At 45.2% G+C, this 14,276-nt stretch overlaps 1 protein-coding gene across 11 annotated transcripts in view; it reads left to right on the top strand.

Moving 5' to 3' along the window:
* Positions 1–14,276, top strand: part of PFKFB2 (6-phosphofructo-2-kinase/fructose-2,6-biphosphatase 2) — a 39,643-nt gene that overhangs the window by 13,141 nt on the left and 12,226 nt on the right. For 3 of the 11 annotated variants that reach the window (XM_050782016.1, XM_050782011.1, XM_050781946.1), the window contains exons 1-8: positions 231–374; positions 1,735–1,836; positions 9,060–9,185; positions 9,726–9,822; positions 10,246–10,312; positions 10,447–10,521; positions 10,872–10,928; positions 12,125–12,249. In XM_050782016.1, coding sequence (XP_050637973.1) covers positions 1,752–1,836; positions 9,060–9,185; positions 9,726–9,822; positions 10,246–10,312; positions 10,447–10,521; positions 10,872–10,928; positions 12,125–12,249 — 632 coding nt within the window. In that variant the 5' untranslated portion in view covers positions 231–374; positions 1,735–1,751. The other 8 variants (XM_050781983.1, XM_050781957.1, XM_050781966.1 and 5 more) reach the window with 7 other exon arrangements.

The following is a 14,276-nucleotide window of genomic DNA, read 5'->3' as shown; positions in this document are numbered from 1 at the left end:
GTCAGAAAAAAGCCAGGCTTTTTATTAACCCCGCCCCCAGCCCTATTAGTTACCAAGCAACAATGCCACCAGGCTCCGCGGCACTGGGAAACTCGGGTGCTTGTGATCTCTCTGGTTCCCACTTACACCAGCCTTCCCGAGCCCGCGTAGGCTATTGCGACCCGGCCCCGCCCCCTGGGCCCTGCAGGCGCCCGATTGGTGGATGATTCTCTCCAGGTGAGGACCTACGCGCGAGGGGCGGGGCCAGACGGGCTCACATGATTTGCCGGCTACTGTAGCGCCGGCCCCGGCCACAAGCTGTCGGCTCGGTTCGGTAGTGTTACAGGGGAGGCGCCGGGGCCAAGGCAGGGAGGGATCTTAGGAGAGATCGTAGGGTGAGCCACAGTTGCGCAGCGCCGGGTGGGGTCTAGCGGGGCGGGATGCCAGGGCTGCGTGCCCCTGGATGAAGTGCGGGGCGAGGTACTACTGGTCGCCCGGCATGGCAGGGAGCGCGGACATTCTGGGACCGGGAGCCAGAGCCGGTGTTTGGGTTGGAGGATTTGTGTGGTCAGTGAAGGAATCGTGTAAGGCTCTTGAAGGCGCAGGACCTTCCGTCCTCACCAGCCCCCTGTTGTCTGAATTGGGGGCATGAGCTCAGGGCTTTCCCACTCCAGTTCGAATCAGGGCTTACCCCTCTTCCCGAGGTGACCTTGGGGAAGTCATTTACCACCTCAGCTCTCCGGTGTTCTTTAGACTGAGCCCTGGAGGTAACTAGGGAGAGGGTGCGGAGCAGGGCTTGAGAATGCACCAGAGGAGAAATGAGTGACGTGCTAGCTAGGGCTGTCTTGAGGTCCAGTTACTGTTTTTCCTTCAGGGAATATGTTCGAGATTTTCCCACGTCCCTCACTTTTTTCTTTTCTTTCTTTTTCATTTTTCCTTTTTTTTTTTTTTTTTTTTTTTTTTTTTTTTTTTTTTTTTGACGGAGTCTGGCTCTGTCGCTAGGCTGGAGTGCAGTGGCGCGACCTTGGCTAACTGCAACTTCCGCCTCCCGGGTTCAAGCGATTCTTCTGCCTCAGCCTCCTGAGTAGCTGGGACTACAGGCGCGCACCACCACGCCCAGCTAATTTTTGTATTTTTAGTAGAAACGAGGTTTTACCATGTTGGCCAGGATGGTCACTATCTCTTGACCTCGTGATCCGCCCGCCTCAGCCTCCGAAAGTATTGGGATTACAGGAGTGAGCCACCGTGCCCGGCCCCACATTTTTCGAAACAGCCCTACCATTAGATTGGAGTTACTTTCTTGGTAATGAACTTGGTCTATTCATAACCCACCGCACCCCAACTGCTGCCACTACTCTGCCCAGATTCTTAAAACTAGAATCTGAGGTCATGAAACCTTGAGCAGGCCACTTAATCCGATGAATCTCAAATTTTCAATCTGTAAAAGGAGGAGAAGAAATAATGGTAGCAAAATCTGTCTAATTACAAGATTATTGGAAGGACTGAAGAAGATAACGTTTGTAAATGTAGACTCGTAAGTCAGCAGATAAATGTAAGGTTCTAGCGCTACTCTTTTTATAGGTGAGGAAACAGGGCTAGAGAAGTAGCTGCTAATTGGGAGAAACAAGACTGAACTTGACTCTTGGCCCAGGGTGCTTTTACTTATACCACGCGGATCCAATGCACTGAGTTTTCTTTTAAGTTATGTCTTCCTTCTTCCCCTTCCCTTTTTTACATTCTACTTCTCTCTTTCAGACATCTGAAGAGCTGCCATGTCTGGGGCATCTGTCTCAGAACAGAACAACAACAGCTATGAAACTAAAACCCCAAATCTTCGAATGTCAGAGAAGAAATGTTGTGAGTTCTGGCAGAGAGGAGGGACTGCTCTCTCTCAGCATTTTATCTTGGGAATATAGTTATAATCCTAGACTCTACTGCTTGGTGGGAGCGATAAATAATTCTTTGACATGGAAATTTAATACAAAGTCTCCAGGGTGGAATGTCCTGTCTAAAACAAGTAGACTTAGCGAAATGTCTGTTCTTGGGGCTAGACTACTGGTGTAGTCCAGCAGTTTCTTACTGCTTTCTTTAACTGAATCTCTGTCTCCTGGGACATTTGCACACTGGCTTGCTGATGGAAGTTAGAACAAACATTATTGTACACACAATGAGTAAGACACAGTTGCAGGTGCAGGAATTACTTAGAGCTGGTAATGTTACCAGCTTTATCTGTTGGGCTAAATTTTGGGAGAGTGCTGCTCATTGTAGAAATTACAGATGGGAGCCAGTGCTGTTTGGCTTCATTCTTTCAGGCCTCAGGGGAATGAGCCCTGACACTTGGCTTCTCACAGTGTCTTGGGCATCTTACTTTCTCACAGGTTTAGGCTTTGTACTTTGTAAACTATTTTCCCTGTAGGTTCATTTTTTTTGAGGATAGCTTTCACCTGAGCATTTCCATGCTTGTCTTTTAGATAGAGACAGCAGGAGGGTTTGCGAGGAGATGAAGCATCATTTCCTGTCCCCATGCATCTGTATTTCTAAGCGTCATTATAGGCTGCATAGCTCCCCAAAAGGTCTGGGACTCTGTTCCCCATATATTTTGGGGAACTTCAAGGAATGCTAACTCTTGCCTCTGCTTCTGGATGGCACTTTTCCTGTGGAATCCTGTCAGTTCTTCTCACATCAGTGGAGATACATATATATATATGTATATATAACCAATTAGTCAAGTCAGTTATATATATGTCAGCAGGTGGAAACAGTCGACCAGCATGAGACCAGGAATCATCTCATGTTCAAAGCTTTTCCCAGAGCCTCGACCTTGATGTCATGCCCTTGTCACTTTTATGATTGACAATGATAATCTCTCTTCACCTAGCACCCATGGAGCCTGCTGGACAGAAGCAGCTGGCTGGACATGATACTGGGGTTGGCAGAGTTAGGGTCTACAATTAGGGTCTCTTTTCTCTGCCAGGTCAAGAAGCCAGGTGCTAAGGGCAGAATACCCCATGAGAAATAACTAGTATAGCATGATGTTTGAGTGTAGCCTCTGGAGTCAGACTGCCTGAGTTTGAATCCTGGGTTTATGACTTCTTAGCTCTTAAACAAGTTGCTTATCCTCTCCATGCCTCAGTTTACTCCTTTTAAAAGTGGAGATACTGACAATATCTCCCCCAAAAGTGATGTGAGGATTAAATGACTAAATGTAGGAAGGCACTCAGAAGAGTGTTGAGCATATAGCCAATGTGTGCTATTTTTCACAGGTGACTCAATCTGCCTGTTGTATTTATTCCTGAAATATTTATATTGAATCATACTCAAATGCTGTATTGGAAGCTCACTATTTAAAAGAGACCAGTGAAGAATTAGTTTTTCAGTAAAAAATGTTTTCTTCTTTTGTTTGACAATATTGTAACCCAGATTTGGGGATCTGGGATGCACCCCTTACAGGGAGGTACACTTGTGTTACTAGGGTGCTTGATCCAAAAGAAAGCTGGGGGCTGGGGGTCAGAGTCGATAATTGTGTCAGTCCTTCTAATTTGCTTTTTTCTCCATGGTAGGAATCTGTTCTACCTGCTTTCCTAACTCTAGTAGTTCATCTGCCTTGAGGGCTTTCAATTAGTCAAGGAAGCAGTAATCCCTGGTTTCTTTCCTGTCTTCTAGACTCTAATTCCTGCTCTGGGCTCTGATCTCTTTTTGCAAGCTCTAGTTTCTCTAAATGCCTTTTTCTTCTCTAAGAAGAAGAAGGTTTCCTAAAGCCACTGTGATTTATTTACCTCATTCTCTCCTCACGTCACAGTTGGGCTGTGAGACTGTTGCAGACATAGTCAAAGGAGAAAATAAAGTTATGAGTATATGTGTTAACTTACTTCCTTTTCCTCTGCTATGGAGCTGTACTTTGGAGCTGGTTCCCCTGGCTGCTTAGTGTTCACATCAGTAGCTGCTTTATTAATAGCTTAACCGTTGTCCCCTTGCTGCTCATTACACCTGTGTTGGCTAATTTTGACTCCGGGAAGTGACTGGGCTTGAGGATTTCAGGGCTGAAGAATGACTTTAGGGAGCCAAAACCTCCGAAGGAGCATTGCTGGGACTTCAACTGCTCTTGGGATGGGGTGAAGAGGGGCTACTGGCCGAGGTGCCTTTAAGGTGCTCAGAGGACTGGTTTCAGGGCTTATGAAAGCAGAAATGGAAGGCCTGGCACGGTGACTCACACCTGTAATCCCAGCATTTTGGGAGGCTGAGGCGGGCGGATCATGAGGTCAGGAGATCAAGACCATCCTGGCTAACATGGTGAAACCCCATCTCTACTAAAAAAAAAAAATATATATATATATATATATATATATATATATATATATATATATATAAAAATTAGCTGGGCATGGTGGCGGGCGCCTGTAGTCCCAGCTACTCAGGAGGCTGAGGCAGGAGAATGGCGTGAACCTGGGAGGAGGAACTTGCAGTAAACCGAGATCACACCACTGCATTCCAGCCTGGGCAACAGAGCGAGACTCTGTCTCAGAAAAAAATAAATCAATCAATAAATTTTAAAAAGCAGAAATGGGGAAATCTACATGCTTTTTTTTCTTTAATTTTTTTTTTTTTTGAGTAGTTCTGGAACAGACAAGTTCTTCCATGTACCTTTTCCTAAATACAAAAGCAACGTATGTTCATAAATTCAAATAACAGAAAGGATTTAGAAAGTGAAAAGTAAAAAACTCCTGTCTCTTCCAAGTTTGTTTCTTTTAGACATCTTATTCTGTATATCCTATTAATAAAGGTAGTTTCATATTGTTCATTTTTTTTTTAAACAAGTTACTGTCTTGTGGACATCCTTTTAACGTTGATAAATCCAGATTTACCTCATTCTGCATTGTATGGATATGCCAGCTTTCCACGGATAGGCATTTAAATTGTTTCCAGTTTTTCATCATCACAAAGAGTGCTGCAGTGACCATTCTTACTCGTACACCTTTGCACATTTGTGCCAGCAACTTTTCCTACAGAAATGATAGGAAAGATAGACACATTGGAAGTGTTCATCAGTATTACTAATTTGCTTTCCTGAAAAGTTCTATATTGTAAGCTGTTTTCAGTATTTCACGATATTTGATGGAAATTGGGCAGCATCAACTATAGCCATAGTGGTTAACTGAAACATCATCTTTCTTAGTGTTTGACCATAGTTATATGAACTTGGTTATTTCATGCCTGTCAACCAGCAGGAGATAATCAGCAGTTCTGACTTCTGATGAATAAAGATAAAATATCACTAATGAAACATGCTTTATGGGCAGCATATTTCTAAACATTAGGCCTCTTTAGAGCCAATAAAAGAAGACAACCTGGGTACTGAAAATGCTGGGAACCACTGCTCTCCCAGACCATCTTTCAGGATTAGAATGGAGAGCAAGTTGTGTTTACCATGAAGGTACCTTTGTCAAGTGCTGACATGAGGCACAGGAGCTGGCAGCTGGGACTGAATGGGCAGTCATGAGATCAGGAGACTGGTCAGAGCCCTGACCTTGACTGTCTATTGTGGGACCATGGGCAAAGCTCTTAATTTCTCCAGGCTTGAGTTTTTCCATTTACATGAGGGAAGTTATCAAGTCCTCATTTCTTTTTTTTTTTTTTGTCCATCTTTTTAAAAAAAATTAATTAATTTATTTTGAGACTGGGTTATAGACTGGCTAATTTTGTATTTTTAGTAGAGACAGGGTTTCACCATGTTGCCAAGGCTGGTCTCAGACTCCTGGGTTCAGGCGATCCACCCACCTTGACCTCCCAAAGTGTTCATTACAGGCGTGAGCCACTGCGCCCGCTCACCCTCAAGTCTTCATTTTATCTAAGCAAGTTTATATGTGGGGAAAAGAGAGATCAGACTGTTATGTGTCTCTTTCTTTTCTCAGTCTCTCCTCCCATCTGTGGAGAAATGCCCACCTGATGAGAAACGCCCATAGGTGTGGAGGGGCAGGCCACCCCTTCATTATGAAAGGAAAATGAATTTAAGTTTGAGAAAAGGAGTTAAACCTGGCTTAAAGAAGGTAGAAGAGAATTTCAGGATGAAACAGTTTTCCAATGTATATCAAGAGATGGGTTACATTGTCTCTGAAATTAATCAGGTGGTAGTGGGAGGTGGTTTTGTGTTTTTAACAGGCAGGACAGAATGTTCCTACTATTGCCAGTGTGGTAATTTGAGATAGGAAGTGTGGTTTAGTTTTGTACTCCAGAAAATGAGAAGCCCTGGTTGTAGCAGGTGTGTATAAATGTGTTCTGGACAGAGGCGAGAGGTGCATTGCTGGAGGGCTCTTGGGAGGTCCCAGGTGGATACGGTTTTTTTTTTTGTTGTTGTTCTTAGCATTCTTTGTCCACATGGGTAAACAGAGAGCAGCTGGTTCCCTGGTTGCCTTCAGAGCAGCTCCCAAGTATCAGTTCATTTTAAGCTTTGGGAGGGTAATAGGACCTTTGGGGGATGTGCCTAATGGGCTGGAAGGTACGGACAAAGCAGGCCTAGAAGTGCAGGTAATGAGCCAAATCATGGGAAATTGAGAGCAGGTGTTGAGCTGAGCTGGTGAAAGTGAAGACTCAGGGGATTTTACTACTTAAACCTGAGACAGCTGATCCCATGCAGAGGCTATCTGCCTGTTAGGGGCCAGTGATTAGGGATTAATGCCAGCCGAGGCTTCAGGGTACAGTTTGCCTGCCTTTGAGCTCCCTATTTGAACAGAGATGAAAATCACTTACGTTGCTCCTTTACCTCCCTTGGAGGGGCTCCTGCTGAGACTCAGGAATTTTCCGTGTGTACAGTGGGTAAAGGACTAAAAGCCAAGCCCTCTGACCCCAGGTCTGGGCCTCCACTTCTCCCTCCTCACCACTAGGGTCACTCTGAGTACTTCTTGCCAAACGCCCTTAGGAAACTCTTTTCCTTCCGAGGTTGGTTCTCTACCGGGGCCCCTCCTCCCACTTCTCCACTGAGATCTTTCTACATTTATTTCTCAAAAAATGAAAGTTGTGTTTCCCATCCAGTACCTCCATTTTACAGAACTGTTTCTTAATCTTACAAGGTCCCTTAGTACCAGGCAGAGGGGCAGCCGCAACTTGCAGGGCACCTTCTGGGAAGCAGTGGTGGGAAGTGGGAGGTGAAGGTGTTTCTTCCTTTTCCCCCCATCCTGTGCAGGGCCTTCCCTCATTGGAGCCGGCAGAGCCTGAGCTGTCCCAGATGACCTCAGTGTGGTTTTTGGCCCCGGGACAGTGGCCGGCAGCAGTGCAGGTCCTTCTCCCACCTCTCCTCTGCAGCAAGATGGGCCAGGAGGAGCCAGCCCCTGTGAGCAAGGTGATGAGGAACCTCTTTTTATGGAGAAAAGCTGCAAGGAAGCACAAGATCTGTGTTCTAGTGCCAGCTATACCCTTGATTCATTATGTGTCCCTAGACAAGTCACCTGTCCCCTGAACATCTAGTTTGCCCTGCCTGTCCAGTGAGACTTATCGCTGCAAATAAGCATTCCTGAAGTAAGTTAATTTACTAAGGAAGGGTAGACTGAGGACTGTTAATGCTTCTCAATTGTCTTGCTTTTACATGGGCCATGGTGGCAGATTGGCCCTGATGCCCTATGTGGGCTGGCTCTACCCTGAAGCTTCCTGAGGTCTATTCAGAATGTGTATCAAGTAGGCTTTGCCAACTCAATCTCACTATGGTTTAGAAATTCTGGCTTAAAGAGGAGCTCATGGCCTGAGTGAAAAGGCCAAAACAGCTTGAGGCAAGGCTTTTTGCAGTGGGCAAGCTAATTCTTACCCATGGTTCTGAAGGGATGAGTGGGATCCTGGAGACAGAAACTCTGTTGGACCTATTATAGGAGCCAGCTCAGTTCTGCACTGGTAGAATCTGTAAGCATTAGACCTTCCTTCACAGCTATATCATTTTTATATTTCTGGGCATTCTTACGTTAAGGATGATGTCATTATTACTTTTCTTTCTTTTGTTGAAACGAAGTCTTGCTCTGTTGCCCAGGCTGGAGTGCAGTGATGTGATCATGGCTCACTGCAACCTTGAACTCCTGAGCTCAAGCAATCCTCCTGAGTAGCTGGAACTATAGGTGTACACTCCCACATGTGGCTAAGTGATATATATATATTTATATATAAATATATTTATATACAAATATTAATATATTGATATATAAATATATAACATATTAATATATTTTAATATAAATATATAATATATATTTATATATAAATATATTAATATATAATATAATATATTTATATATCAATATATAAATATATATTATACAATATATAATTATATATATTTATTTATATATTTATATTTGAAGAGACAAGGGTGTCTCTATGTTGCCCAGGCTTATCTTGAACTCCTGGCCTCAAGTGATCCTCCCACCTCAGCCTCCCAAATAGATGGCATTACAGGCATGAGCTGTCATGTCTGGCTCCAGCATGGTTATTTTCTTTCTTATCCTTGCCACTTTTTTTCCTCTTTCCACCTTGGGTACTTCAGTGAAGACCTCAGACATGTGGGAAAGATGTGTGTTGGTTTGGGCATTTTCTGGAAGCCTGCATAACCTTTTAACTCTATTTCAGGAGGCCTGCCTGATATCGCCTTATTTGTCTTCTCAGACTTGCTGAACCTTTGCTCCACAGGTTTATGGAGATAAAATGAGATTATGACTTTGAAGTTCGTAGCTCAGTGTATAAACCTTACTAGGCCCCAGCGGGGCGTGGTGGCTCAGGCCTGTAATCCCGGCACTTTGGGAGGCTAAGGTGGGTGGATCACGAGGTCAAGAAATTGAGACCATCCTGGCCAACATGGTGAAACCCCGTCTCTACTGAAAATACAAAAATTAGCTGGGCATGGTGGCGGGTGCCTGTAGTCCAAGGTATTCAGGAGGCTGAGGGGGGAGAATCTCTTGACCTGGGAGGCAGAGGTTGCAGTGAGCTGAGATCACGCCGCTGTACTCCAGCCTGGCGACAGAGCAAGACTCCGTCTCAAAAAAACAAACACCAGAAAACCTTACTAGGACCCTAGTCATTTCGTTTTATGTTGTTTCATTTCCTTCTAGCATGGGCCTCCTACATGACCAACTCCCCGACTCTCATCGTTATGATTGGTTTGCCAGCCCGGGGTAAAACCTACGTGTCTAAGAAACTAACACGCTACCTCAACTGGATTGGAGTGCCCACCAAAGGTAAGTGTGGCTCATTCCCTAGGAAAGGAAATTATTAGTTCCTGGGCCTCACAGGTCTCCAGGGGACTTCTTCTTCCTGGCATCAATGCTATAGGGTGCTTCTGGCAGAAATAGCAGTTGCTTTCTGGTTTACTGGAGTTATTCTCTATTCCCAGACTTGTCTCCTCCTGGCGTGGGTGGATTGGCCTAGTTTTGAGGGAATGCCTTTGATAGGACTGTTAAGATTTAGATGAGCTTAGGGCTGTACATTTTCAGAGGCCTTATGTGGACATCATCTTATATAACCCTAGCAGTGTCTCTGTGAGATAGACAGAGTGGCTGAGGAAATTGAAACCTCAGACAGCTTAAGACTTGTCCAAGGTCTAGAAAGTCAGGACTTGAACCCAACTCTTTGACTCTTAATCTGATATTGTTTCCAACCTACCATGCTGCTGCTTTTTTCATCCCCTTGGCCACTCTGACATTAGATCAAGAAACAGGTCCCGTTTGGTGGGGCCATCATATTGTTTGGCTGCTGAAGGATTTGGGTGTCTTCCGCAGTGTTTAATCTTGGGGTGTATCGGCGTGAAGCAGTCAAGTCCTATAAGTCCTACGACTTCTTTCGGCATGACAATGAGGAGGCCATGAAGATCCGCAAGTGAGTCTTGTTTAAGGCCTGATCTCCAGGTCAGCTCTTTCTTGGCTGTCGTGAGACTTAGTGTGACAGGGTTTGGTTTCATCTCAGTAAATATCTTATAGGGAAGTGAAATGGAAGTTACCTGATGGGCAAGTGACCTTGGGCTTGGGTGGTCAGAAGAACAGGGCTCACAGCGATACCTGTGTGCTTGTAGGAGAAGTCTAAAGAGGGCTAAGATCTGTGCACTGGGGCAGGGGCAGGAAGGGGTTGTAGGATGGTATGAAAACCCTCAGTGAGAAAGTGGAAAGATCTAGTTAGAGAAAGGTTTTGAACAGTGGGAAACTAAGTGGGCAGGATGTGACTCCTGTAGCCACCGGAATGTTTGTGTCTCTGACTATGTTTGAGCTTAGCTCTCCTTGCTGGTTTCATTTGCTCTCATGGCAGACAGTGTGCTCTGGTGGCGCTGGAAGATGTTAAGGCATATCTCACTGAGGAGAATGGTCAGATTGCGGTAAGCTTTATCTACTTCTTCTTTCTGGTCCCCACCCTTGCAGCAGCCTGGCTACCCAGCCCTACCTTGAGTCTGCCCTGGTGGGGTTCCATTTCTCTGTTCCTGCTCATTTACCTTGCGTGCTTTCTTCACAGGTGTTTGATGCCACCAATACAACCCGGGAGAGGAGGGACATGATTTTGAACTTTGCTGAACAGAATTCCTTCAAGGTAGGATCTGACTCCATGCTGGAGGAAAAGGGATAAGCAGAGGTGGGGAGTCAGGCTATGGGCATGGATCTCTGACTGTAGTGGGTGAGGACAGGATGGGATATCTGAATCTCTTCCCTCAGAGCATTCCCCCGTCCTGGAGTGTTTTCATTCAGGTCCTTTCTCAGACCTTTAGCGTGTATGTTTGAGGCCCAGGGGATGTGGTGAGAGCTATGAGGAGGACTTGAAGGCCACTTTCATGAAGAAAATCCTGGGAGATGTAGTGGCTGGGTGGGGTAGATGAGCATGTGCTCTTAATTCACAGCCTGGCATTTTTGATGTGTTCATCACTGCCTTCTCTCCATGGCCAGGTATTCTTTGTGGAATCTGTCTGTGATGATCCTGATGTCATTGCTGCCAATATTCTGGTTGGTAACACCCCTACATATCATCTCCTCTTCACCTTTTGTGTTGTGTGTATGTGTGTGTGTGTTTTGTTGGGGAGGGGTGTTTTGGGTAATGAAAGAGAGAAATAGACATGTTTAACATCACAAAAAGATCTTTTCTATCTGCCAGAGCACCATCTGGTACTTCTACACTCTTCTCTTGGGAGAGGAAACTGAGGCTTTAAGGAATCAAGTAAGAATTCGCTGTTGAATTGAAACCAGGTTTTAGGTTGTAGGAGTCTTGGCCCTGTGTTCTGGGTATTATCTGGATGCTGAGACCTAGATGTTGGAATAGATCAGCTGGGCACGGTGGCTCGTGCCTGTAGTCTCAGCACTTTGGGAGGACGAGGCAGGTGGATTGCTTGAGCCTAGGAGGATCACCTTAGCCTGGGAGGTTGAGGCCACAGTGAGCCGTGATTTTACAACTGCAGTCCAGTCTTGGGTGACAGAGTGAGAACCTGTCCTGAGAGGTTGAGGCTGCAGTGAGCCATGATTGTGCCACTGCAGTCTAGTCTTGGTAACAGAGTGAGAACCTGTCTCAAAAAAAAAAAAAAAAAAAAAAAGAATAGATCAGACTCTTCATTTCAGGACTTACCTACAGGAAGGTTATCTCCCCAGCAATTGTCCAATATTCTAGTCAGTGTTCTATACATCAGGCTTCTTATGCCCTGTGGGGTCACAGTGTACGACCGTCCCCATTGGATGGGTTGTGCTCTGCTGGGCTGAGCAGATATCTGTACATGGTCTTATGCAGGTGCTCTCCCAGCCGTAGGAACTTGGGATCATCTGAGGAAGAGGCATCTGGTCCCAAGTCAGGCACTGGGGTCAAGCACTCTATTCTGAGTGGTAATGGAGAAACATTGGAGCCTGTTCTGTTTTCTCAGGAAAGTACATAAAGGGATTGGGGCCCAGGAGCAGCTTTGGCTGCGTGACTGCCTCTGTCCTTCAGCCAAGTGCAGGCACATGACTCCCCAGTTGTCTTAACTTTTTTGGTTGCCAGGGTCACAGGACGGGGCGGGGTGGGGCGGGGGAGGGGGTACTCAATGAGTGGAGTGCCAGTGTTCCAGAGAAAGGCGACTTTTATGGACTTCTTTTTCTTTTTTTTAGTAGTGGCTATTTGTAGGAGGGCTGTTAAGGGCAGACCTCTGATGAGGCCTTTACTGTTTTTATGATTTCAGGAGGTTAAGGTGTCGAGCCCTGACTACCCTGAAAGGAACAGAGAGAACGTGATGGAGGACTTCCTGAAGAGAATTGAGTGCTACAAAGTTACCTACCGACCCCTTGACCCAGACAACTATGACAAGTAAGGTTTAAGGCCATCGTTTGAAGGGCCCAAGGCAAAGGTCTCATCTGGGAAAATAACCTTTCTCCCTCAGTTCTCTAATTTCCTTCTGATAACCTACATCTATAGATCTAGATGTGTTAACATCATCCCAGAGAAATAAGGTATGCATTTGTGGCTTGCATCTTGTACATGAAAAACTGAAGCGTTTTGTTTTGTTTTGAGACAGGGTCTCGCTCCGTTACCCAGGCTGGAGTGCAGTGGCAAAATCAGGGCCCACTGCAGCTGCTGCCCCCGGGCTCAGGTGATCTTCCCACCTTAGCCTCCCGAGTAGCTGGGACCCCAGGCCTGTGCCACCATGCCCGGCATTTTTTTTTTTTTAATGTTTAGTAAAGATAGAGTTTCCCCATGTTGGTCAGGCTAGTCTTGAACTCCTGAGCTCAAGTGATCCACCTGCCTCGGCCTCCCAAAGTGCCGGGATTACAGATATGTGTCACTGCGCCTGGCCGGAAGTGGTTTTTATCATCAATTTTTTTCTCTCTGGTCTCTAGAGTGTGATTTCCTCAATCTCAGTATTATTGGCACTTTGAACTGGGTAATTCTTTATTGTAGGAGCTGTCCTGTGTATTGTAGGATGTTTAGGATGTTTAGCGGCTTCCCTGGCCTTTGCCAGTTAACACCTCCAAGCTGTGACAACCAAAATGTCTCCAGACATAGCAGATGTTCCCCGGGGGTCACAATCATCTGTGGTTGAGAACCACTGCTCCCTATCTGAACAGGAGTGTTGTAGGATACCCTTCGGAGATGTGTCATCAGTTTTTAAAAAGTTTACTGTATATATATTATATAATATTTTACATATATTAATGCTTGTGTGTATATCATGCATATTATAGCATAACATATTATATATATTACATATTGCATATTTTTTATCTCTCTGTGTGTGTGTGTGTGTGTGTGTATATATAAAAAACATGCAAAGCCCTCAGGAACATGCCTGACTCAGAGAAATGTCTGATCAATGCCAGCTGTCATTACTATGAAAGCATTTGTTGGCAGAATGGCATAGACTATAGATTAACTTGTCATGTATGACGTATATGAGCCATAGCAAAACCAAGTTCATGTTAAAGAAAGATGGTGTACACATGGACATCTGCAAGAATGTGGCCTCATGAAAGAGCATGGATGCATTCAGGGCAGTTAACAGCTCTATTCAGACAATACAGACCTGCAGCCAAGCAAATGGCACATTTAATGTGCATGGCACACTGAATACAGTGGTCTGTTTAATGTTTTGAGCCTTTCAGTTCCTTCAAGTGGGTTTCCCAGAATCCCCTTAATATGGAGGCTGAAAACGACCTCCTAGATATGGCATAAAAGTGTTCTTCATTTGGAACAAAGTCCCACCTAGAAAAACATACAGAAGATCTACATATACGTGTGTGTTTGTATATGTTATCTCTGGTAGTAGGGTGATGCGTGATTTGCATGCTTCCATCATTTTTTCTGATTTTTTGATTTAAAATAAGCACTTATGACTTTTTTTTTTTTTTTTTGAGATGGAGTCTCTCACTCTTGTTGCCCAGGCTGGAGTGCAGTAGCATGATCTCAGCTGGGATTACAGGCACCCGCCACCACGCCTGACTAATTTTTGTATTTTTAGTAGAGAAGGGGTTTCACCATGTTGGCCAGGCTGGTCTCAAACTCCTGATCTCCTGATCCACCTGCCTTGGCCTCCCAAAGTGCTGGGATTACAGGTATGAGCCACCGTGCCCAGCCACACGTACGACTTTTATAAAGAGAGCAATCTCATGTTGATCTCAAAGCAAGCAATGTCTGAAACTGTCTTTGAGAGAAGCATGATTAGGTAGATGCAGGGAGTGTATAAACATTGCTGTCTGTGCTTCTGCTGCCTCTTCCCTTCCCCTCATTGCTCGTCATGCCATATTCTGGCCAGGTCTTGACTGCCTCAAATGGGGCCTATTTTTCTCACCAAATTTCAGGCTTAGCAGCAAAATCTTCAGGTCACCTAGTCTAGCCCC

Source organism: Macaca thibetana, chromosome 1 (assembly GCF_024542745.1).
Source record: "Macaca thibetana thibetana isolate TM-01 chromosome 1, ASM2454274v1, whole genome shotgun sequence".
NCBI classification, from domain to species: Eukaryota; Metazoa; Chordata; class Mammalia; order Primates; family Cercopithecidae; genus Macaca; species Macaca thibetana.
This window is presented reverse-complemented; position numbering and strand designations above follow the sequence as displayed.